Source organism: Cynocephalus volans, chromosome 7 (assembly GCF_027409185.1).
Source record: "Cynocephalus volans isolate mCynVol1 chromosome 7, mCynVol1.pri, whole genome shotgun sequence".
In the NCBI taxonomy this organism is placed as follows: domain Eukaryota; kingdom Metazoa; phylum Chordata; class Mammalia; order Dermoptera; family Cynocephalidae; genus Cynocephalus; species Cynocephalus volans.
The window spans coordinates 133,730,726-133,755,478 of record NC_084466.1 but is presented as its reverse complement, the minus strand read 5'-3'; the positions used below and the strand labels follow the sequence as shown (position 1 = coordinate 133,755,478).

At 46.5% G+C, this 24,753-nt stretch overlaps 2 protein-coding genes across 3 annotated transcripts in view; one reads left to right on the top strand and one right to left on the bottom strand.

Moving 5' to 3' along the window:
* Positions 1–7,237: 7,237 nt before the first annotated feature.
* LOC134382687 (steroid 17-alpha-hydroxylase/17,20 lyase) lies at positions 7,238–12,918 on the top strand. The gene is made up of 8 exons (XM_063103425.1): positions 7,238–7,534; positions 9,021–9,159; positions 9,397–9,626; positions 10,302–10,388; positions 10,778–10,993; positions 11,314–11,483; positions 12,060–12,163; positions 12,635–12,918. The coding sequence occupies exons 1-8, from the start codon at positions 7,238–7,240 to the stop codon at positions 12,916–12,918; spliced, it is 1,527 nt and encodes a 508-aa protein (XP_062959495.1).
* A 7,109-nt stretch (positions 12,919–20,027) lies between these two features.
* Positions 20,028–24,753, bottom strand: part of WBP1L (WW domain binding protein 1 like) — a 54,621-nt gene continuing 49,895 nt past the window's right edge. For both annotated transcript variants that reach the window (XM_063102215.1, XM_063102216.1), the window contains exon 4: positions 20,028–23,688. In XM_063102215.1, the coding sequence (XP_062958285.1) occupies positions 22,949–23,688 (740 nt within the window). In that variant the 3' untranslated portion in view covers positions 20,028–22,948. The remainder of the gene's footprint in view (positions 23,689–24,753) is intronic.

The following is a 24,753-nucleotide window of genomic DNA, read 5'->3' as shown; positions in this document are numbered from 1 at the left end:
TACACAATGGAATACTACCCTGCCATAAAAAAGAATGAAATTTTGCCTGTGGCAACATGGATGAACTAAGAGTAAGTTATGTTAAGTGAAATAAGCCAGGCACAGAAAGAGAAATACTGCATGTTTTCACTCATAAGTCGGGGGGGGGGGGCAGGAAGGAAGGAAGGAAGGAAGGGGTGTTCCAGAAGGAGAAAGCAGTAAAAACAGCTAGCAGGAAGTGGTTCCACTTTCATCAAGCCATGTCATTGGTGTAATCCTACACATAGCATAGTGTAGTCCCTCAGCCTTTGCTTGCTGATAAGTTCCTGACAGTATTAATCAAGTGCATGATGTGTTTCTGAAACAAAGCCTGTTCCACAAGCCTGTGTGGTCACACACTGAAGGAGAAGGGGAGGGGAGGAGTTTTCTGGTCAGAATATGAAGGTTCCTGGCTTCCATGTGACCTGTAAGTATGCCTTGTTTTCTATTGATTATGTCTCTAGTTGACAAATGTGGCTTCATCACAAATTTTTAAAAAATGTTTCCACTTTGGAGTTCCATTTAGGAGATTTCTAGAAAGTTGAGGATGTTTTTCCTGAATGGGGAAAAGCTGAAAGCTTTTCCCTTAAAAACAGTAACTAGATAAGGATGCCCACTCTCACCATTCCTATTCACCATAGTGTTGGAAGTACTAGCCAGAGCAATCAGAGAAGAGAAGGAAATAAAGGGCATCTAGATTGGAAAGGAGGAAGTCAAGCTGTCCCTTTTTGCAGATGATATGATCCTATATATTGAGCAGCCTAAAGCTTCTATAAGAAAAACTCCTAGAGTTGATAAATGATTTCAGCAAAGTTGCAGGGTAAAAAGTCAACACACAAAAATCAGTAGCATGTCTATACCCCACCAGTGAACATGCAGAAAAAGAAATCAAGAAAGCTAGCCCATTTACGATAGCCACCAAAAAAATAAAATACTTAGGAATAAAGTTAACCAAGGATGTGAAAAATCTCTATGAAGAGAACTACAAACCACTGTTGAGAGAAATTAAAGAGAACACAAGAAGATGGAAAGATGTTCCATGCTCTTGGATTGGAAGAATTAACATTGTGAATATGTCCATATTACACAAAGTGATCTACAAATTCAATGCAATTCCCATCAAAATTCCAATGACATTTTTCTCTGAGATGGAAAAAGCTATCCAAACATTTATATGGAGCAAAAAAAGACCATGCATAGCCAAAGCAATCCTGAGCAAAAAAAATAAAGCTGGTGTCATAACACTACCTGACTTTAAACTATATTACAAAGCTATAATAACCAAAACAGCATGGTACTGGCATAGAAACAGACACATGGATCAATGGAACAGAATAGAGAGCCCAGAAATTAACCCATATGCCTACAGCCATCTGATCTTTGACAAAGGTAGCAAGTCTACATACTGGGGAAGAGACTGCCTTTTCAACAAATGGTGCTGGGAAAACTGGATAATCATATGTAGGAGAATGAAACTAGACCCATATCTTTCACCATATACCAAAATCAACTCAAAATGGATTAAAGAATTAAATATACACCCTGAAACAATAAAACTCCTTAAAGAAAACATAGGGGAAACACTCCAGGAAATAGGAGTGGGCACAGAATTCATAAAAAGGACCCAAAAAGCACAGGCAACTAAAGGTAAAATAAACAAATGGGATTATATCAAACTAAAAAGCTTCTGCACAGCAAAAGAAACAATCAACAGAGTAAAAAAACAACCAACAGAGTGGGAGAAAATATTTGCTAAATATACATCTGACAAAAGATTAATATCCAGAATATACAAGGAATTCAAACAACTTTACAACAAAAAAACAAATAACCCAATTAAAAAATGGGCAAAGGAGCTGAACAGACATTTCTCAAAGGAAGATATACGAATGGCCAACAGACACATGAAAAAATGCTCAATATCACTCAGCATCTGGGAAATGCAAATCAAAACCACACTGAGATACCATCTCACTCCAGTCAGGATGGCTAATATCCAAAAGACTGTGAATGATAAATGCTCGAGAGGTTGCAGAGAAAAAGGAACTCTCATCTATTGTTGGGGGGAGCTGAAAAATGGTGCAGCCTATATGTAAAATGATATGGAGGTTCCTCAAACAATTACAGATAGATCTACCCTATGACCCAGCTATTCCACTGCTGGGAATATACCTAGAAGAATGGAAATCATCATGCCGAAGGGATACCCGTACTCCAATGTTTATTGCAGCTCTATATACAATAGCCAAGAGATGGAACCAGCCGAAATGTCCATCATCCGATGAGTGGGTAAGGAAAATGTGGTTTATCTACACAATGGAATACTACTCTGCTATAAAAAAGAATGAAATACTACCATTCACAACAACATGGATGGACTTAGAGAAAATTATATTAAGTGAAACAAGTCAGGCACAGAAAGAGGCACATGTTCTCACTTATTTGTGGGAGCTAAAATTAAGAAATAAACACACAAACAAATAAAGGGTGGGGGGAAGAAGAAAGAATAACCACAAAAATTCCTTGAACTATTTAAGCAAAGTGCACAGATATGATGTGGGGGCAGGGAGGAGAGGAACAGGTAAAGGGGCATGAAAATCAAGTACAATGTATTTGAGAAGTAAAATAAAATAAAATTTAATTTAAAAAAAAAAAAGAAAGTTGAGGATGTTTTAAGCTTCCCTTCCTATGTTAAGTTCCAGTTTGATACAGATTAGGTTGAGGAAAGCAGACAGTCTTGCAGTCATGAATTTAAAGTCAGCATTTGAATTATAGCACACATTATTGTGTGTTGAGAGGCAATATTGGGATAGAGTCTGATTTTCGAAAATATGCATCAAATGCATAAATTACAAATCAGAGCTGAGTGGTGAGGTGCTTTAACAGGAGCAATATTGATGCTATTTCCTCTAGGAAGAGACAGGAATTCTATCTGTACATATGAAGGACAAGGTTGATCAACTTAACCTTGTTTTTGTAATTTTAAAGCTGGTTTGGGGAGCTGGGAAGCTTTACATGGGAGTATACTGTGTATATGTTAGCTCAGTGTCTTTTTCTTTTTTTTTTTTAAAGATGACCGGTAAGGGGATCTTAAGCCTTGACTTTGTGTTGTCAGCACCATGTTCTCCCAAGTGAGCTAACTGGCCATCCCTATATAGGGATCCAAACCCATGGCCCTGGTGTTAGCACCACACTCTCCCAAGTGAGCCACGGGCCGGCCCTCTCAGTGTCTTTTAATAGTGTCTGTTTTTACTCTTGTTACTTCTCGCTTATGGAAGCATGTTTGGGTTTTTTGTAGTGTCTGATGTTGGCATTTGGGAAAAGCCAGCCTTTGAGGGCACTGCCCTGTGGAATGGCCTACCTCTCTAGGTGCCTGAGGTGTCCGCTGATGGGTGGCCTCTCACCCCTCCTAGAGAAACCTGACATTTACAATAGATTGTATTTGTTGGGCAAAAAGGCAGATTTATTCATAGAGCAGAAAGAACCTGTTGGCTCACAGTCTTCCACTAGTTAGGTGGTTTCTTTTGGGGAAATATTATATTTTGTAATATCTAGAAAGCCAGAAAATGGGCTCTGATTTCATATCCAGCATTTTGATAAAATGCCACAAAATAAGGGCTATAGAGAGATTTTTATAAGTTTGATTTTTTGTTCTCGATATCTTTTAAATGAAGCCAGTGATTCCCAGTTCTCAACACATGGCCCAATCAAGACAGAACAACACTAAGAAAACCTTCTAAGTATTATGGCACTCTCTGAATCCTTCTGAAGGCATTTCCTCTACAGACATAAAAATGCAAATGTGCAATTTTTTTTACAAAGCTTTTAAAATGAAATGAAGTTGGTGTTGAGAGCATCCGTTGCCTTATTCTGAGATTTCATGAGGCTGACTTTGCACACTTGGACTTCAGTTTTGCTGACATGTAAAGAATTGTGGACTTTAAACACAGAAGAGGGGGCCGAGCCCGTGGCGCACTTGGTAGAGTGCTGCGCTGGGAGCGCGGCGACGCTCCCGCCGCGGGTTCGGATCCTATATAGGACTGACCAGTGCACTCACTGGCTGAGTGCCGGTCACGAAAAAACGACAAAAAAAAAAAAAAAAAACCCATTAAATTAAAAAAAAAAAAAAAAAAAAAAAAAAAAAAAAAACACAGAAGAGGTATCCATACAAGTCACTTGGGACCGTCTCAAAGAACGGGTTCTTTGGGCAACAGATAAAGAAGAAACAAGTTCTGCACTATCACATGAGTGTGTCTTCGTGCCATTCACTGGAGGTGTGAGTTTGGGACGTGTGTGTGACTAACAATCACTGTTTAAAAATGTGAGAGAGCGTCGGAAGCACGTGGTGTTTGTGATGTCCTCCACCATGGCCAGCCCAACTCCTGTCTGTTTTTTTACCCAGAGGTTTACATAAATGATGTGACAAAATGATGTATGAGCATTAAGACGATAGAATTCTTTATTTCTGGCTGGAAAGATGTACTAGATTAGATTTATCTGTTTAAAAAAAGAATAACACAAAAGTTATCATCAAAACCCCCTTTCCCATCTTGCACTGTTTATTTTGAATCCAGCGTGGGGGAAGAGATGTTTTTCTTAACTGTCTACCTTGCTTGAATACTTTTTTTGTGGTTCAAGTGCTGTTTTGTGTGTTGGGATCAAACAGCTGTCAATAAACTTTACAAGCAAGCATCTTTAAAAAAAGAAAAAAGAAAAGAAAGAAAGAATAATGACAATAATTCACTGAACTTTCAAAAGGAGAAAACAGAACTGAGGCCGCCAGAGGTGAGAAAACGGGGGGAGGGGGAGAAGCGGTTAGCAAGAAATTGGTAAAGGGCCCCAAAATATGATTACGTTGTGTAATGTTGAATATACTATTTATCCTGATTTGAGCATCATATATTGCACACAGGTGTTGATATTCAACACTTTATCCACAGATATGTTATGTTTCAATAAAATAAAAATAAATAAGTAAATAAATTCCATTTCTTGCTTGTGATTGGAATGAAGTATCAAAGAATCACCTTGGCATTCACTTTAGGAGTAGAAAATAGCCCCACGGAGGCCCCTGCCTGGATTTCAGGACTCAGGCCTCCCCACCTCTCAGACCAGCTATTAAACTTGATCCAGTCTACCCCATGCACCAATATCAGATTCACCCTACTAAAAACCAGTGTCACCTTGTTACTCTCTGCTGCAGAACTTTCCGTAACTAGCTTTCCGTAAATAGCCTCCCTAGCTCCAGAACCTGATTCAATGTACCCATCAGATCTTCTGTCTCAGGAGTCCCCCACAACACACCTCCTTTGTGTCTTCAGTCCGGGCCATCACCACCCCACTCCCATCATGCTCCTTTCAGTCTTTACATATGTGACTCTGCTGCTCTCCCTTGTAGCAATGCCCTTCTTCCCCGACCCCTCCACACCTCTACCTAATAGTTCTATCTCTCCTTCAAGGTCTAGCTCAAATCCCCTTTCTTCTCTAACTATCCCAGCCCATACCTCTGGCTTCAAATGGCCTTAAAAGTCTGAACTTCCAGAGTGATTTGAACATTCAGAGTGAGAGGCAACCAGGCAGTCTGGCTTACAAGGCCTGGCTGGCTCATCTTCATCATGAGGTCTCCTACCTGCTGCCTTCCTGTCTAATTCCAGCAGTCTTCATACCAGTCCACACTCCTGAAAGTACAGACAGACCATCCCCAGAGAGGAGCAGAAATTCCATCTCCCACATTTGTGAGTCTCAACCAATGAGTCCTGGTTGCCTGTCTGAGGACTCACTTCTTCTATGATGATTGACACCAAGAATGTCCATTCCCTTGGGGCTGTGACTTCATCTGGTAACATAAAATTATTGATAAATACTGATGGAACCACTCAAGATTTCCAGCAGAAGATAAATATTGTGTCTGTCAGGGAGACCTACTAATAACATAGAAAAACTAGGGAGACAATTTTGGTATAACAAGGTTAAGAATAAATATTAAATGAATACTTACTTGGTGCCAGGCAGCACTTTTACATGCATTATCTCACTGAATCACAACAATCCTAAGAACTAGATCACATTATTATTCACATTTTACAGAGGAGGAAACTGAGACCTGAAAAGGTTAAGTAAACATAAGTTTACCGTATGACCCAACAATTCCACCCCTAGGCATATATATAAAAGAACTGAAAATAGGGACTCAAACAGATACTTGTACACCAATGTTCATAGCAGCATTATTTATAATAGCCAAAAAGGTGGAAACAACCCAAATGTCCATTAACTGATGAATGGACTAACAAAATGTGGTATATATACATATATATATATGTGTGTGTGTATATATATATACAATGAAATATTATTCAGCTTCATAAAATAATGAAGTTTGGAACTAGATAGTGGTGACGGTTGTACAACATTGCTAATGTACCTAATGTTACTAAATTAGTAACCTAATTTAGTACCTAATGTACTAAAATGTACACTTAAAAATGGTTAAAATGAATTTTATGTTATATATTTTAATATAATAAAAATAATGAAAAATAAAAAGGTTAAGTAACTTACTCAATGTCATATAGCTAGAAAGTGGCCAAGTAGAATTTGAACCCAGACCTATCTGATTTGGGCCTGTGATCTCAACCCCTGCGCTTCACTCCCTCTGGAAAGAGCAGCAAACCAGGAATTAGGACATCTGGGTTCTTTCTGTCACTATCTTGTGTGACCTTATACAAGCCTGACCTTTGAAGGCCTCACTTTGCTCAGCTGTTAAATAAGACTGGATAAAATATCTTGGACAGTCCCTGCTAGTTGTAACCCTCCTGACTCTGTCATCTGTCCAGCGATTTTGATATTACAACATGGAAAGTATGAAGCCTTGACTCCTAACCCAGATACCATTTGCTTCTGGCGCATTTTGGGGTCATGCACGGATGGGGAGCTCCGGGGAGGGAGATCAACTGTCCTCCCCTTCCTTAGCTCCTCCCCAAGGGGTTTGCCCTGGAGTTGAGCCAGCCCTTGAGGAAGCCTCCACTCCCCTTCACGCCCCATTCTGGGAGAGGGCTCAGGCCTGGCTCTGCTCCAGGATAAACTTTGACAAGGCAACAGATAACACAAAGTCAAGGTGAAGATCAGGGCAGCCCTTAAAAAACCCTCCTTGTACCCTAGAATTCTGAAGCTCTCTCACTCCACAGCTGTCCACCCTGCCTGCCGGCACCCGACCACCATGTGGGCACTCTTGGCTCTCTCGCTGCTCATCCTAGCCTATTTATTTTGGTCCAAGGAAAAGCACCGTGGTGCCAAGTACCCCAAGAGCCTCCCGTTCCTGCCCCTGGTGGGTAGCCTGCCATTCATCCCCAGATATGGCCATATGCACATCAACTTCTTCAAGCTGCAGAAAAAATATGGCCCCATCTATTCTGTTCGTATGGGTACCAAGACTACAGTGATTGTCGGCCACCACCAGCTGGCCAGGGATGTGCTTATTAAGAAGGGCAAGGAATTCTCCGGGCGGCCCTACGTGGTAAGCTGTGCCCATCCTCTCTCTTCCCACACCACCCTCTGGGGTTGTTCGGTTCTACAGCCAGGACCATGCTTGAAATGACCCTTTCAGCTTCAACAACCTGTAGTTCTTCCGGAAACAGACTAGTTGGCTGATGGGAGGGAAGTGGCCCCTCAGGCTCCACCCAGCCTCTAAGAAGGCAGGAAGAATTAAAGGAAGGCCTCCTTTACCCGGCTGCCCAGGAGGTTGGGGGTGGAGGGGTGGTGACAGTGGGCTGAGGGGTCAGGGAGCCCTAACTCCACTCATCTCACCCTTAAACTAGATGATAATCTCTCTGGGCCTAGAATGAGAAGGTACATACAAAGCACTTAGCCCAGCACCCAGCACAGTCAGCACTTCATAAATAGACAGTATTAATGTTACTCTTCTTGGAAAATGGAGTAGTGATTACTGCCCTCCATGGGAAGGTGCTGGAGAGAAGTAGCCTGGCTCTGGGAGGGCTGGGATTGCTGTTTCCCTAAAGCTGACCCCAGCTGCTCCAGCTCATGGGGGGGGGGGGCTGAACTACAGTAGCATTTCAGAGATGCTGATGGTCCTACTGAGCTTGCTGTTGTGTTCCTAGGGGAGGAGGGGTGCTAACTATCCAGAAACACTGCCAATGCACCCCCATCCAATCACCCTGCTGCTAAGTACTTCCCTGAACACGCCCAGCAGGGCCCCCCGACTCTTAACTTTGATCAGGCCAAGGGTTGACTTGTTTTCCCTCGGACCAGACAGCCAGGTCTGCTGGTCAACTACCTGGCTCCCACCTCTGTTGGGCTCCTCTCCAGAGCAGAAAGGATGGACAAGTCTAGTCAGAAGGGGATTGGAGGTCAAGGGATGGAAGAGGGAGGCTTTGAACTCATATTTTTTCAGGGGGTTGCCTCTGGGAGGAGGCAGCTCGGCCCAAGTCGAGACTGGGTGGTCAAAATATCTGCACTCTTCAGATGTGGGCTTGTGGTTGGGTATGCAGCCTTCTTGAAATGGAAGGGTAAACAAAAATGAGATGAGCTGGGCCTTTAGCACCCCCCAGAAGACCCAGGGTAAGGTAGGGTCTGGGCAGTCTTCAATCTCTACAAGCCCACTTGCTCCCTGCTCCCAGGACAGGCACAATTCAGAGCCCTTATCTCATCCATAGCTGCCTTCCCCTGGTCAGAAACAGATGAGAAAAGAGAGGCCCAGAGGTCTCCTTATCAATGAACCGAACCCCAGGACTCCTGCATTCTAAGTCAGGGCTCTTTATTTTTCCTCACTATACTGTCTTTCTGATGGAATCGGGAGTAGGGGCCTTCGGGCCTGTCCTACTACGACCTTAGCTGTGGTGGAGTGGAGCAGGGATGTCCCTATATGGGGGTCAGCATGCCAGGTACCTGCCTTCTCCCCCGAGAAGGGAAATGAGCACAGGAGGCCCAGGGAAAGGGAGGGGTGGATGGTGTGTGATTCCTACAGCCTTGCCTACTCTCCAAAGACGACTCTAGCCATCCTGTCAAACAACCAGAAGGGAATCGCCTTTGCTGACTCTGGTGACCACTGGCAGCTGCATCGGAAGCTGGCGCTGGCCACATTTGCCCTTTTCAAGGATGGCGACCAGAAGCTACAGAAGATCAGTGAGTGAGGGTCTGGCCCCTGGGTCTGGGGCTGGATCCTACAGGGGCTGCTGGAGGGAGAAGTGGGTTGGAGTGGGGAAAGGGATTATGGATGGCCCAGTTCATCCTTTTCTTGGATACTGCTGCCATCTAGTGGTAATCAGCTATCTGTCCCCTGCCCTGGCAAAGAGGGAACTGGTAGAGAAGGGCTGAGGATGCTGATTCGTTCCCCACCCTACTGCCTCTGTCTCCTCTCAGTATGTCAGGAAATCAGTTTAATGTGTGATTTGCTGGCCACCCACCATGGACAGTCCATAGATTTGTCCTTGCCTCTCTTCATGACGATAACCAACGTAATCTGCTTGATCTGCTTCAACACCTCCTACAAGAATGGGGATCCTGTGTTGAAGACCATACAGGATTACAATGAAGGCATCCTGGATATTGTGGGCCTGCAAAATGTGGTAGACATATTCCCCTGGTTGCAGGTGAGGATGAGACTAGGCCCTACCTTCAGATCCCACCTTCAGGTCTCAGCAAACCCTGACAGTGTCTCTAATTCCTCCTTCCTTTTACTGCACAGATCCAGACCCATCTTTTTCCCTGATTACCTCAGCCACAGTGACCTCTACCTCCTCTGCCTCTTAAAACCTTTGCCTCTTTAAATAAATAGGTACAGCTTTTTAATCATGCATCTTAATTCATGATAATGGCTCTCATTTACTTTCCAAATGACCATGTGCCAGTATTAAGCATTCTACATGCATTCATCACTGAATTTCCCTTTGGAGGTAGGATTCATTATCCCCATTGTGCAGATGAGAGAACAGGCTTAGCAGGGTTAAGGAACTTGCCCAAAGCTTTAGACTCAAGTCTGTTTTACTCCTCAGGGCTGCACACACAGCAGAGTCATTGCTTGATGTTTGATTAAGTGGGGAAAAGGGAGCAGAGACCACTCCTTCCTCCCTTGTTTGGAATTGTCCTAGTTTCATTGATGATCCCATTCTGTGTCCCCATCTTGTCTTCCAATTTGGTTAAAGGTCAGGGTTGGAGTAGGAACTCTCCAGAGACAGAAAGCTAGGATCTGCCTCCAGAAAGGATGCTGGTAGCTGAAGAAGCAAAATGGAAAAGGGGTGGATTTGACATTTCTTTCTACTCCCCAGATTTTCCCCAACAAAGCCCTAGAGAAGTTGAAGAATTATGTTGAAATGCGAAATAAACTGCTGAATGATATATTTGAAAAATACAAGGTAGGTGATGGAGCAGATGTGAGTCTGAGTTAGGTTGAAAGTGTCATGAGAGCAGGGATGGGGTCCATTTTGGACACTGTAGGATCTCCAGAACCTAGCAGAGAGCTGGCACATAGTAGGTGCACAATAAAAACTAACTAAATTAATGAATGGGGGTGGGAAAATGAGGAACTGAAAAGGATCCTATAAGGGATCTATCCACCCCCCACATTTAAAGAGGGCCCAGTGCTGCCTCTTACTCTACAAGCTCATAGGTCCTGCCCAGCCCCGCTCCATTTCTGAATGGAAGGAGCTTTGTTATCTCCGGTCTGGGGTGGAAGTACATACGGCAGGAGCATTGCAGATGGGGCTCCCTCCTTAACACTGTTTCCCAACTTCACCCAACCCAGGAGAAATTCAGCAGCGATTCTATCACCAGCATGCTGGACATACTGATCCAAGCCAAGATGAACTCAGACAACAACAATAGTGACCAAGACCAGGATTCAGAGATATTTTCAGATAAACACATTCTTAGCACCATAGGGGACATCTTTGGGGCTGGTGTGGAGACCACTACCTCTGTGGTGAAGTGGATTGTGGCCTTCCTGCTGCATAATCCCCAGGTGGGCTTCTCTCTACTTCTGTCTTCCCATCTACCATAGACCCCAGCCAGCCCAACCTCTGGGCCCCAGAGAAAGGGAAAGGTAATACCCTCAGGCTTCTATACAGGAAGACTGGGCCTGCCCCAGCCCTTACCCAAGCACTGGTTGGCTCTGACCCCAGGGTGGGGCTGCCCCATCTTCTGGAAGCAGGGCCTGGGCTGCAGAGCCACCACTGGGAAGGTCTTAATAGGCCTTCTGGATGTGACAACTGGATTCTTCTAAGCTCATGCTTCTCCTGGGCTTAAGCACACTGGTCACATCCACCCTGCTCTGGGCCTCAGTTGCAGAAGAAGATCCAGAAGGAGATTGACCAGAATGTAGGTTTCAGCCGTACACCAACTATCAGCGACCGGAACCACCTTGTCCTGCTGGAGGCCACCATCCGAGAGGTGCTTCGCATTAGGCCTGTGGCCCCTATGCTCATCCCCCACAAGGCTAATGTTGACTCCAGGTATGCCTTCCCTCCTAACAACATCCCGCACTAGGAAGTATCCAACACTGCTTGCCAGCCCACCTGCCTGGCTCCCCCTCCGTACCCCCCACCCACAGCTGCTGGTCAACATATAGCTAGTCAACCATTGACTGCTATCAATCATCCTACCCCTGACCCTACCGATCAATGCATCCACCACCCACTGACACCCACTGACTAATCCACAGATCTACCTAACTTGGAGGCATGTGGTCTGAGATGAAGACTGGGCACTCTACATTCTGACCCAGTCCAATAGCTGTAGCATATGCACACATATATGCACCTGCTCAAAATGCACAGTCACACACCCTTGATAGACACGAATGTCCGTGGACACAAGTGTTAATACATAAGTACTTGCCAGGAGGAAAGGGCTGGAGAAGGGCTGGATTCAGATCCAATCTGGCAGAAGCTGAGGAACAGATGAATGAGTGGGAACAAGGGAGTAAAGGGCCCTTTCCTCCCAGGGTGGAGGGATATGGAGGCTTAGGGCTGAGCAGGAAAGGGAAGACAATATTCCAGACCCCCTTTTCCTCTCTCTCTCTGGGGCAGCATTGGTGAGTTTGCCATTGACAAGGGCACACATGTTATCATCAATTTGTGGGCGCTGCATCATAACGAGAAGGAGTGGCACCAGCCGGACCAGTTCCTGCCTGGTGAGTCCCTGTCCTGTCCTGCTTTCTGGGCCACACAGCCAGCCTGAACTCTGTGCTCCACTGCCCCAGCATCTTTTCCCCTCTGCCAAGCTTGCTACTAGAAAACTCTTGGCTCCAACTACATGGACCCCACTCTACTTCCAACCAACAGCAAATTTACTCCTCTGAGAAGTCCTCTAGGCATCTGTTTCCCATTAAGTCTGCCCACTCTGCCCGTGGATGCTGGCATTTTCATCTGTTAATACTGCCTCCTTTCCATCCTTCCTGAATATTTCATTTCCTCTGTGTCATTAAGGGCCCTGAGAGCAGGGCTGTATCTCTCCTTAGGCTGGGGTTCCCCCAAGTAAGACTGTCTACCTCTTCAGACTGGGGTTCCCCGGGCAGGGCCGTGTCTCCCCCTCAGCCAGGGCAGAAGCCTGTCTCTACTTACCCCTGCCCTTGCCCCTGGCTGATGCCCCCCCTTGCCCACAGAGCGCTTCTTGGACCCAACGGGGAGCCAGCTCATCTCACCAACGTTAAGCTACTTGCCGTTTGGAGCGGGACCCCGTTCCTGCATAGGTGAGTTCTTGGCCCGCCAGGAGCTCTTCCTCATCACGGCCTGGTTGCTGCAGAGGTTCGACCTGGACATGCCAGACAACGGGCAGCGGCCTGGCCTGGAGGGCAACCCCAAAGTGGTCTTTCTGATTGATCCTTTCAAAGTGAAGATCAAGGTGCGCCAGGCCTGGAGGGAAGCCCATGCTGAGGGTAGCACCTAGAGGCCATACCCAACACCCCAGCTCCACCCTGTGTGGCCTCACAGCACAGAATTGGAGGTGCTATTCCCTCCCTCCCCACCATCTCTCCCTCCTCCCAGCCAACTCTGCCTTCTTTTCCAGACAGCAGCAACAGCAGTGATGAGCATCAACTGAACTCTTTTTCTCATTCATTACTCATTTGCTTACTCATTCTTTCAACAGACATTTTACTGAGCACCTACTATGTGCCATTCACTGCCCCAGGACATTCAAACTTCCTGATCTCATGAAACTTACATTCTAGTGAGGGCTGGCAAATAAACAAGAATTTCAGAGACTCATAAGTGCTTTGAAGTCAATTATACCGAGTGATGTGATAAAAGGATGGCAGAGTTGGGGGGTGGCACTTAAAACAAGGCTTGGGAAGGTGTGACGATCTCAGGGAAAGTGCTCCGTGTTGAGGGAGCAGCAGGTGAAAATCTCACTGTGGGAGAGGTCAGCATGGCAAGAGCCAAGCGAATGAAGGGGGAAGTGGCCCCTGATGGGGTCACAGTGGGAGATGGGAGCCTTTGTAAGTAGCAGAAAGGAATTTAGGTGTTTATTCCAAATATGATAGGAAGTCACCGGAGGGTTTTAAACACATGTAAGTGGAATTATGTGATTTGTATTTTTAAAAGATCCCCCTAGTTGCTGCGTGAAGAATGGTCTGTAGAGACATGAGAATGGAGCAGGGAGAACAGATAGGAAGGAGGTTGGTGTGCAGGTTCAGTAAAACAGGACAATAGTGGTTTAGACCACGGCAACAGAAGTGGAAACGCTGAAAAGTGGTAGCGTTGAGTTCATATTTTCAAAGTAGAGCAACAACAGATCTGTTTGTTTTGATCCAAACAGCCTTTGCCGCATATACCTCACGGATCTGGTTTTGGGGGTGTTGTGTGTAACCCATAAACTCGATATGCCACTGCTGTCCCTCTGTCTTGGTCCACAAAGACCAGCAAGTCTGCTTTTCCTCATCCTTCTCTGGGGCAAACACTGCCAAGAAGGGGTTTCTACAGCTGCTTCCTGCTGCAGTCCCTGGGTCAAGCCCCTTTTACCCACTCAAAAACCCCAGGAAGTCTATAAATGCTTCCTTTCTAGAAAATGGATCCCAGACTCCTTTAAACCAGCATCTGTAAACCTTGGCCATTGGCCAGTCTGCAAATGAAGAATGTCTTGGGAGAAACTGACCCTTGCCCTTTAGCCTAGAGAGAGGCCCCATCCTTGGTTCCCTGGCGCCAGCCAGATCAGGATCAGATCATCAACAACTCAGTCCTTCCCCTCTGAGTGGACAGAAGGCTCTGGAAGAGCCAGCAGGGCAAGGCTGAGACCCCGCCTGGGTAAGTTTTCACAGAGAAGAAATCAAGGGAGCCCCTGCAAGGAGAGAGGGACCAAGTCTTCAATTATAGCAGCACCTTCCTCCTTCAAAAGAGCTTTGTTAGTCTAGTGGTAGTGGACCATTCCCCACTATCCCCCCAACTCAGTCTTGGCCTTCACCAGCCAGTGACCCTGGGACCTTGCTAACGAGCCCATAGGAGAGTTGTGGGCAGCTGCGGCTGACCCCAGCCCCCATTACAAGCAGCCTGGGAGAGATGCTGACACCAGAGTAAGCTGAAGGGAAAGGTTAAACTAAAGGTTCCCCCCGTCCCTCTCCCAGTTTCCCACCAGCTGGCTGCTGGGCTAGCACCAAGCTACCCTCAGCATAAAGCAGAGGGGAGCAGGATTGGGCTGGAGGAGAGTCAAGTATTTCAAATTTGCTCAGAATTTGAAAGGCATTTTGTAGACTAGTGATGAACAGATAATCAGTAGAAGGCCTGTGTTCTCTGTACAAGCAGTGAGTGAGTTTAACTGGGATGGTAAACATCTAGTCTTCAACTATTGAATCAGAACACCGAATGGCAGGGAAATGAGAGAGTAACCTTTCATTCTGAAGATGGGGAAACTGAGAGCCATCGTAGGGGGCATGGGAGGGAGACAGTGTGACTTGCCCCAAGTCACACAGCTATTTAGCAACAGGGATGGGACCAGAACCCAGGACTGCAGTGATGCACAATGAGGAGCCAGCCAGGTTTTCCCACCTGTCTCCTGAGGTCATGCAGAAGGCTCTCAGGATGTTTGGCCTGAGAGCGAACCTTTCAGAAAAGCTGAGTGTCCTTTCAGAAATGATCTCATGAATTCCGACTCCTGCCCAAACTATGCTCTTCCCCTGCCTAGAAGGCCTTTTCCCCGCTGATCGAAATCCACACTCCTTGAGGCTCAGAGACATTTTGCATGACCCCCATTCCACCATGACTGTCCCCCTTTAGCACTCAGCTTCTGCTCCTTGGTACTGAACACCATGCGCATCTGAGCATCTGCCTGCGCTTGAAATGGGTATGCTGTCCCCCAGGGACACTGCCAACCTCTTATCTCTGGAGTTCAAGAATGGGCCTTCTCATGTTCTTTATCCTGCGTATCAGTACCTGACATGTAGGTCAGACACACAAGAGGACTGAATCAAATGCTCTAAGTCTAATAAACTCTATCTCCTTATGCAGACAGAAGCCCAGATCTTTGGCAAAGCTGGAAGGTCTTTGCCAAGACCCCACGGTAACCTTCAGAGCCTCAGACTGTCCTTAACTAGTGGTGTGATGGTAAATACATGTTTACCAACCAACTCTATTAAGGGGTGAGAGTGGGGGGATAGCCCTGATTTGTTGTTTGCCAATTACTGTGGCATAAATACTCCCAACATGACCGATTTCAAGCTGCCAATATGATGTCACTGAACAGAGTTGAGAAGAGATGCACAGTGGCATCATATGTCCTTTATCAAATTATATAGTAAATGCCATTATATAACATTTCCACCATACTGATACATAGATGTTAAAAATCTCGAAGGCACAGACAGCAGTAACGTGTAGTGAAAATTACTGGGAAATTATCCACTTTGAGTATTTATTACCTTTGTTTCTAATATAACTTATTTAACCATAGGCTTATATAATTTTTTAACTGGCTGCTTAATAAACAGCTCATAAAATTCCTAAAAATGTAATAATCAGCTCTAGTGAGCTGCAACCCTCCCAGGAGAAATGGACGGCTCCTATCCTTCAGAAAAGCAACTCCCAGAATCTCCCTTCTGAGGAGGATGGGAAGTCCCTCCCTCATAACCTTGGTGTGGAGTGTGGGTGGGTGACTGAGGGAATGTTCCAGTTGGCCTCTGGTGGTTATAAAACGTGAAGCAAATGAGACCTCTCTGCAATCACGCTCAGATATTAACACCCATCTTGGAAGGGTAGGCTTCCAGTCACAGAAGCCATAGAGTGGGGTGGGATGAGTACTAGATGAGGAGAAAATGGGACACCCAGGTGCTGGTCCCCGGGCTCCCCAGTTTCCTAGCCCTGGATCTTAGGCCATCTTAGGCCATTTGCTAACTTCCTAATGCTTAGTTTCCTCATGTGTTATGTGGGGTAACTCACCATCTGTGCTGCCCATTACCTGAGGCTCTGTCAAGAAGGCAGGCAGAAAGGGCTGTGAGCAGGACAGTCCCACACAGACGGAAGTTACAGATGATACAAGGCCAGGCTGTGAAGACAAATTCTCCCAGTGCTATCATCTACAGACCAAGTGACCATGGGCAACTTACCTGGCCTTTTTAAACCTCAGTTTTCTCATCTGTGATGGGGCTGAGGGGCTGAAGTATGTGTAGAAATAGTGCCGACCTCAGAGTTTTGCTGGGAGGATCAAATATGAACTTACATAGCATGTTTAGTGCCTCGATAAATAATGGCTTTATCATAATTGTCTATATCCAGATCCACAAAATAAGTCCTTCTCTGAGGGAATCCTCCAGCTCGGTCAGGAGGGGGAGCAGGTGTGCACAGACGCGTCCATCCACAGGACAGGACCTTGGGGAAGTCATCCTTGCAGCTCCAGCGACCCTGCAGGGCCCACCCGCAGCCCCTGGCCTGCCATCTGCAAGCTCCATCCCCCCAGAGCCAGGGCAGGCTGACAGCTGGGAAGTGGGTGGAGAGCCCAAAGACAAACTCTTTTCATGGGTCCAACACAGAGGGTGTTTTGTAACATTTTCCAGTTGGATTGGGTTTCCTGAGACTTCTTGGTGAGAAAACACGAAATGAAAGGAATATTAAACTATGATGAGGAATAGTCTTACACAGGGTGAGGAGAAATTTCAGATCAAACAAAAATCCTCTTCTCTCCCTTACAAACACAGAAAGCTCTATTTTTATCTCCTTTGAGGAAGAGCAAAACACTCTTTCAACGAAGAGACACAAAGAAGATCCAAACAGCTTTAATTCCGAGAATTTTACAATGTTAGCAAAGGGCTATGCCCTCCCTGTGGAAGTTAACATTGGTCTGAACTTGAAGCAGGCACCATCTACCCCAGCTGTGAGGCTACTGAGGGGCTCTTGGAAGTGAAGCCTGGCCAGGTGTGGGGGCCTCAAGGGGGCGTATGATGCTGGCAAGAGGGGAGAGGGCACAAAGTAGCTCCCAAGGAAACAGTGTCTGCTTCGTCCTTCACCATGTTACTCCCTGTACACCTTTCTTTGGTTCCCTCACCTTTGAAAAGCATTCACAGTTCTTCACACAGTTTGTGAGCACCAACACTGTAACCCGTCACTGTCTGGCCTACTAGTTAACTGCATGGGCTCTGGCTTCAAGTCCTGACTCTGCTGCTCTCTAGCTGTGTGATCTGAGCACAAGTTAGTTAAATCCTCTGAATGCCTCGAGCCCATTAATAAAGCAGTAATAATTATAGTCCTATACCTTGGAGAGCTATTTTGAGGCCAAAATAAGAAAATGTAGCTAAGATGCTTAGACAGGACCCAGCATTGTGTAAACAGTCAATAAATAAAACAATAACGACAAATTAAACCAAAATCTTTTTATTACCTGCTTACCTCTCCAGCTTTATCTCTTGCTACTTCCCAGAATGCAATTACCTAGAAAGATTAAATTGCTCAGTTTCCCACATGACACACAGTCTCCCGTTTTAGGCCTCCCATGTGCTTTTATGCTTTTCAGCACCTGGCACATAATAGGCACTCAGTAATCTGCACAACAAATGTTTGCCTATAATTCCCTTGCACCTTTCTTTACCTGAAAGCTCAGTTTAGACTTACATCCTCCAGGAAGCCTGCCCTGAACCCTCAGTTGGGCTAAATTCTGTTCCATAGCATCCTGTGCACACACACTTTATGGCACTCACCACGTGGTTCTTAAACTGCTTGTGTGCCTTTCTTCCTCTCTTCTGTAGAGGAGCCAAGTTTGAGACATCTTTGCAATCCCAATGCCTAGCACATGGCAGGTGCTCAATAGAGGCTCAGCTCTTAAGTAAGGCCAGTCACATACCCTCAGGCTGGAACTCAGACAGCTCCCAAGACCCACAGCCCTTCCCAGCAGGTTCAGCAAGCAGCAGCTGGCCAACAGTCAGCCAAACCCACTTTCTCCTCCTTCTCCTGCGTCAAACCCTGGCTTTTGCCCCCTGGCTTGAAACAGAGGAAACTGGAGGATGGGGAGTTTCTTGAAATTCTTGTTCATCAAAACTACTCTCTTTTGTGCTTAAGGGCATGGATCCTGTCTCTACCTGAACTTGGTCACTTGGAGCAATAGAGACAACCAACCCCCACCCATCATTAGAGAAATGAGGAACTCAGTGATCCAGGAGCCTGGGGTACAATGAGGGGGCCCTACAGACCTGGGCATCAAGGGTACATGCACAGCCTCTGGCAAAGAGCCCACAGGAGTTGTTCCATTTTGTTTTTGTGCTACTCAGACATTAGTTTAAGGAAGGCAGGAGTGATGTACCTCCCCTAGTTCTTTCCTGTGGTTTTAGAACAGAACTGTCCGTAGATGCTAGTACAGCTCCACTGGGGTTGCCAAAAGGAGCCCCACAGTCTGGAAGGAACAAGGCAGCAACCATCCCACTAGAGTCACTGAGGGGCCAGGACAGTGTCCTCTGGCCCAGGGTCAAAGACAGGGGTGGGGACATGGCTGGCTAACACCAGACTCTAAGGAACAAGAGCTGACTGCTAGGTGAGGCCAGGACCTAGAGGTCAACATTCACTGCCAGCACCCCCAGGGCCCCAGTCCATTAGTGAGTACTCCACTTGGGGAGTCAGGAATCCCTGCCAGGAGGGTGACTAGAAGGTGCAGCACCTTGTTTTGCTCACCTGCAGGTGGCCCAAAGAAGTCTTGCTCTGGGTAGCGGTGCCCTCCTTTCTGGGCAGAGGCAGCAGCCCGTGCCTTCCCATGGTCTTTGAGTAGGGACTTACATCTGACTCAAAGGTCTGAGGATGGTCTTAAACAGAGGGTTAAATGAACTAAGGAACTCTCATTGTCTTAGGAAAAAATCGTTGGCCCACAGTGACAGATGTTGGCACAATGGTGGCTCCCCAACTACCTAAAAATCAGTTCTGTGACTTTCTGCCTGGCATTCAAAGACATCAAACTATCCCCCACTACTCCCTGAGTCTCTGAATCTGTGCTGCTCACTTTATCTCAACCTACCTTCTATTGTTAACTACCTCACATGGGTATATTTTGTCTTCCTAACTATAAGGGCAGGGCCTTGTCTTATACATTTCTTTCACATTGTCCTTAACACTCAGCACAGTGTTGGGCACAAGGTGGGCAACTCCATAAATATCTTGTGTATTAAATTCGAAGGCCAAGCAGCCCCCCCACCATTTCTATCATATCAACAAAAGAGACCTCTTGGAATGCTTGCTTCCTTTGAAATGTTTTAGCTATGGGGTATCGGACAAAACTTAGTTTCTGTTTTTTTAGGTCTGATTTTAACCTGCTTGTGAGACTTTACAAAGTACTACAAACATGAGAAACATACCCTTGACAGAGAGAGGGTTTGGGGGAAAATTCCTCAGGACAAAGTGTGGACTCAGCAGCATTATCCAGCCTGTCCTGGCCCTGTGGTTTCTGTTTGGCCCAGGACCCTGTCATCAAATGCTATGCCACACCTCTCAGACTGCGTGGAGAAGGTAAAAGTGCTTGTGGTTTGATCTTGAGGTGTGATTCCCCAAAGTCAAAGAGGAAAAAGGAACAAAGTGCTGCAAGAAAAAAGAGCAGAATTTTGGGGACTGATTTTTATTTGGGCTTCTCACAGTGGTTAGAGCCACTCTGTCTTCAGAACAATCACAGCACAGGAAATGTGTCACCAAGACTGCCCAGAAAAGTCTGACCAGCTGAATCTTATTGCTTAAAATACACATATGCACAATAACTGACAAATGGTGATGTGCCTCACACAGGAATGTGTTAGCATTTGCAAATCTTCTGACTGTAGCACCATGCCCTCTATCAAGCCCTTCCTTCTCATTCACCTGGAAAACCAGACTCAGTCAAATCTCCCTGGCCCCCTACCTATTTCTCCAATTATTTCTATCCCTCTCCGAGAGAAGAGAAACGGGTAGCCTCCTGCGGCAGGGGCCAGAAGGTGACTCCGGAATCAAGGCCAGCTCAGCAGGTTGCACTGTCTTCTTCTCATGCCTTTAGGGTAGGACGCTGCAGTGAATCCAACAGTTAATGCTCAGACTAGTTCCCCACTCTAACTGGGGAAAGAAACTTGAGAGAGCAGGAATTTATTCATTTGATCAGTTAACTGAAGGAGGATTCATTTTGGTAGAACTTCGAGACATTTCAGAGTGGTTTGGGATTATAAAAAAAAAAAGGCGGAAGGAAAGACATCCAAGGGCTGCTGCACCCCAGCCACTCTGGCCACATGCCAGCTTGCTCACACCTGTTGTAACTCAGTAAAGGGAGGTGAGCCCTGTGGCCTTGTGGTGTCCACCAAAGCCTCCTGGCAATTCTGGGCACAGCCCACGTCTGGGCCATAGCTAGTCCAAGCTTGTCACTGAAGAGCCAATCAAGCTTCTATCTGAAATTACACCATGGTCTTCTGTCCCAAGTGGTTGTGGACAGCCCCCTGGAAGCTGATACCGAGGTCCAGGAGCAGCTGAGGGAGGCAGACAGGTTCAGAGCATGTTTCCATTTACAGGGAACACAACACAGGCCTCTGAGTATCCACGAAGCAATGTGCAAATCGCAGTGAGGAGCAGAGTAAAATCTCTACTTCGAGCACAGTATCTCTGGCAAGCACAGGGAGCTGCCGTCGATGCTGCTGCTGAATACACCCGAGTACACAGTCAGACATTTGTTCAGTAAACAGTAAATGCGTAAAATAAATTACCTTGAGAGGGCCATATTTTGCTGCAGACATGTGGTTAACGCGAGCAGAATGGCTGCCATTCAAAGTATCTTCACAGGAAAACAGGGCTTGGGGTTCACACACAGTGGACAGACACACACAGGACATCCAAAAAGTCATTATGTATGAACTTCACTTTGTTCGACATGGATTTTGGTTTTGTGGAATCCAAACGCAGACACTCGTTCACCTCACAGCCTTGGATTTGTCTGGTTTTGGATATACGTGTGTGTATATATATATATGTTTTGTTTTGTTTTTTCCTTTCTTACCAAAACGTCAATGCCTAGTCTGAATATCTTCATTCAAGAGTGGGGAAAGAACCAAACTCTTATATGAACATGGCTGGATGAGGAATGTTAGTTTCAGCTGTTTGCTTCCTCCATTCAGATTATTCCTATCAAAGCTCAACTGGTTATCTGAAGCCAAACAACGGTAATAAGAATCCTGCCGGCCTTCTGGACGGCTGCCTTTACCCTCCTACCTGGATCCAAAGGGGCCACTTAGACTCCTTACATACACCACAGAAAAATTAGTCACCCCACTCAAAAAGGGTGGGAGTAGGGACAGGGCTTGAAAACCACAGATAACCAAGGTATTTCTTCCAAGTGGTCAGTTTAAAACAACAACAACAACAAAAATTTATTCAGATTCCAAGAGAAAATACTGTGTGAGAGCCAGGTTACGGGGCTGCCCTTTCTCAGGACCCACGGCTTTCTCAGTCTGTTTGTTCATATGGACAGTGAGACATGAGGGCCCACAGAGTGTGCGCTTGAGTGGAAGGAGGACATCGGTCACCTGTGGGCACAGACCAAAGGGCAGAGATGCAGAAAGCTGCACCTCTATCCACCACCATGGCTTGGGGCCTCTGGCTCACAGAAATTCCCAAGATAGCCCCCACGCAAGCCTTCACACAAATTACCTCCTTCTGGCTCAACTCCAGTCAGGCTCTTTCAAGGCCAATTTGGGAAAGAGCCATAAATTTCCCTTTTCCAGAAGAGAATTCTTGTCTACCCACTGGTAAGGTTCTTGTTTTCAGCTGGCTTTTGTTGTTTGTTTTTAAAAGAAAAACCAAAGAGAAGGAAGTATAATTTTCCACAGCTGAACCAGTCTGCAGCCAGCCAGAGCCTGCTGGACAGGAGCCCTCAAGGATGCACAGTGGTGCACCGAGCTTGTCACATGGAATTGAAGAGATCCACAAGCCCCCTACCAACCTACCATAAGGTCATCCACTGTCATCCTCCCACAGGGTTAGCCCAATTCCAGCTCTAAGGACGCTGGCAGCCACAGGTGACAATCTCTGGGCCTCCGTGGGCTTCCTTCACCCAGGGCCAAGATGCCTGCCTCTCCTGGACTGAGACACAGCAAAGTTTCCTTAAACAAAAACCAGAGCATAAATTCACTCCATCACCAAGAATCATCTCAGGGCAAGTCCAGCCCCCTTCCCTGGGGCATTTAAAACACACATCTCTCTGAACCAAACAGGTAGATGAGATATGATTTGAAAAGGGGAAAAAAGGGATTGTGAGTGGGGTACAAGGAATGAGTCACAGAACCAACTTCTCAGCCCACCACAACACTGTGGTTTTGTCAGGGGAGAGGCATCTATACCTCAAACTGTACCTAGTGATGCACGAAAATGCAGGGGAGGAGGAAAAAAGAAAAAAAAAAAAAAAAAAAGAAAGTGGCTGTACCACTCTCTTTGAAAGTCACTTAATGCTTTTCTCGTGGTTCTCCCCTACCCTGGTTGCTTTGCTGAGTTCTCGGGTGCAGGCAGGGCCTTTTCTAGCTGGGGGAGCTGCTGCTCTGAGAGTTTGGAGAGTCCTGCTCGTTGATGGTGTTCAGCAGCAGGCATGCGGGTGGCCGTATTAGGTGGGGGTGCCCAGGCTCTTGAGCCTCCTCCTCGGAGGGCTGGCAGAGGCCTTCCTCCTCATCACCAGGAGGCTGCACATGGCAGCTGTCACAGAAGTCCAGGGGTCCATCCAGAACATCGTCAATGAGCGTGTTGAACTCTTTGAGGTCATCGTCATGGTGGCCCCGGTTGCACACACACACCTCGATTCCCGAGTCACCTGTGAAGCGGCGATGTCTCCCAGGTGTCTTGTCTTTGCTGTCAGGGGGTGTGCTGCCGTGCTCAGAGCTGTAATCTTTCAGCAGCTCCTCCTTACATTCAGAATCCTTGTCCAGGAAGGCCCCTTGGTCCAGCTCCCCCGGGCTGGCCACAGAGCCACTAGGCTCCATTCCAGGGGCTTTGGTGGCTGCTCGGTTGGCTGGCACATCGGAGGGCTCAGGGTCAGTGATGCTCGGGGGTCTCGTGCTGCTTCTGCTGGGCCCAGACAAGGGGCTGCTCTGTGCCCCCTGGGAGCCCCTGGTGAGATCAGCGCCCAGGGGACTGCCACTTGCAGGGCCACACTGTGGAGGCAACTGCTGCTGCTGTAGCTGGAAGGCACTGTATGGTGGGGGAGGAGTTGGAGGTCGGTTCACCACTTCCTCATAAGGAGGTAGTAAATAGTTTGGCAAAAACCCTAAAATGGGGAGGTAGGGAGGAGAAATTACTGCACTGGAATTGTTCTAGGAAGGATTACAAAGCTCACACTAAACATACGCACTATCTCTTCCACCCCAGCATACCTACCAAGTGACAGCTATAGCTCTTAGTTATGGGCAGGGGAGAGGGCTGTGAGCAATGTTGCAGAGAAAGGGGGACAGTTTGGGAGTGACCTAATCTAGCTTCTTGACATCTGAGAGCCCCTAAATCTGCTTCATAGGTAAGGACTTCCCATCAGGAGTCAAGGCAGAGGGTTAAGCAAATGTGGTGGATAGCCAAGAAATAATTTGTCTGGAATGGACCTATTTCCACATGCACACAAGTCTCATGTTTCTCGCTCATACTGTGTCCTCCATCTAAGTCCCATAGGCCTCAGAGATTATAACTATGACTTCCTGACCATTTTTTTCCTTCTTCCACCCTTCCAGATGTATCATGAAGAGGGTCTTTTTCTGGGAGGTTAGCAATCTATGTTGTTTCTCTCACTCATGAGAGTGGCCTAGAAAGACAAACTGAGCTTCACTTTGACTTTGATCAAGAGTGGCTGGTTACCAGCAAAGGGTGAGGATCCTCTGTCATGCAAGGCTTATTAACAACATGCCAGGTGAGTTACCTTTTGAATGTGTGGAGTGCCCTGAGGAACAATAATTACTAGCATTTACTGAGCACTTACTATATGCCAGGCACTGTGCTAAGCACTTAACCCTTCTAAATGTAGAATTCAAAGAATTGTGACCATTTTATTTCATAGAAGACACTGCAGAATGGTTTTAGACAGGCTGCACAGTTGGGTCTCCACTGACCATTTGAGAGGTCATGTGGAAGGAAACCCAGGGAAGGCCAGGGAGTGCTCTTCAGTGAGTCACCAAGTTTTTTGGTTCTCAGGAAGTCCCAATGCTACCCCCACACCTGCCTCTTTCAAGGCAGCCTGCTCAGGCCTATAACATGGCATTAAGCAAACTGGGAAGAATTCAGGCCATTGAACTCCAAATCTTGATTCACTACCTTCCTTAAAAAAAAAAAAATCTGCTAAAGGAGCAGA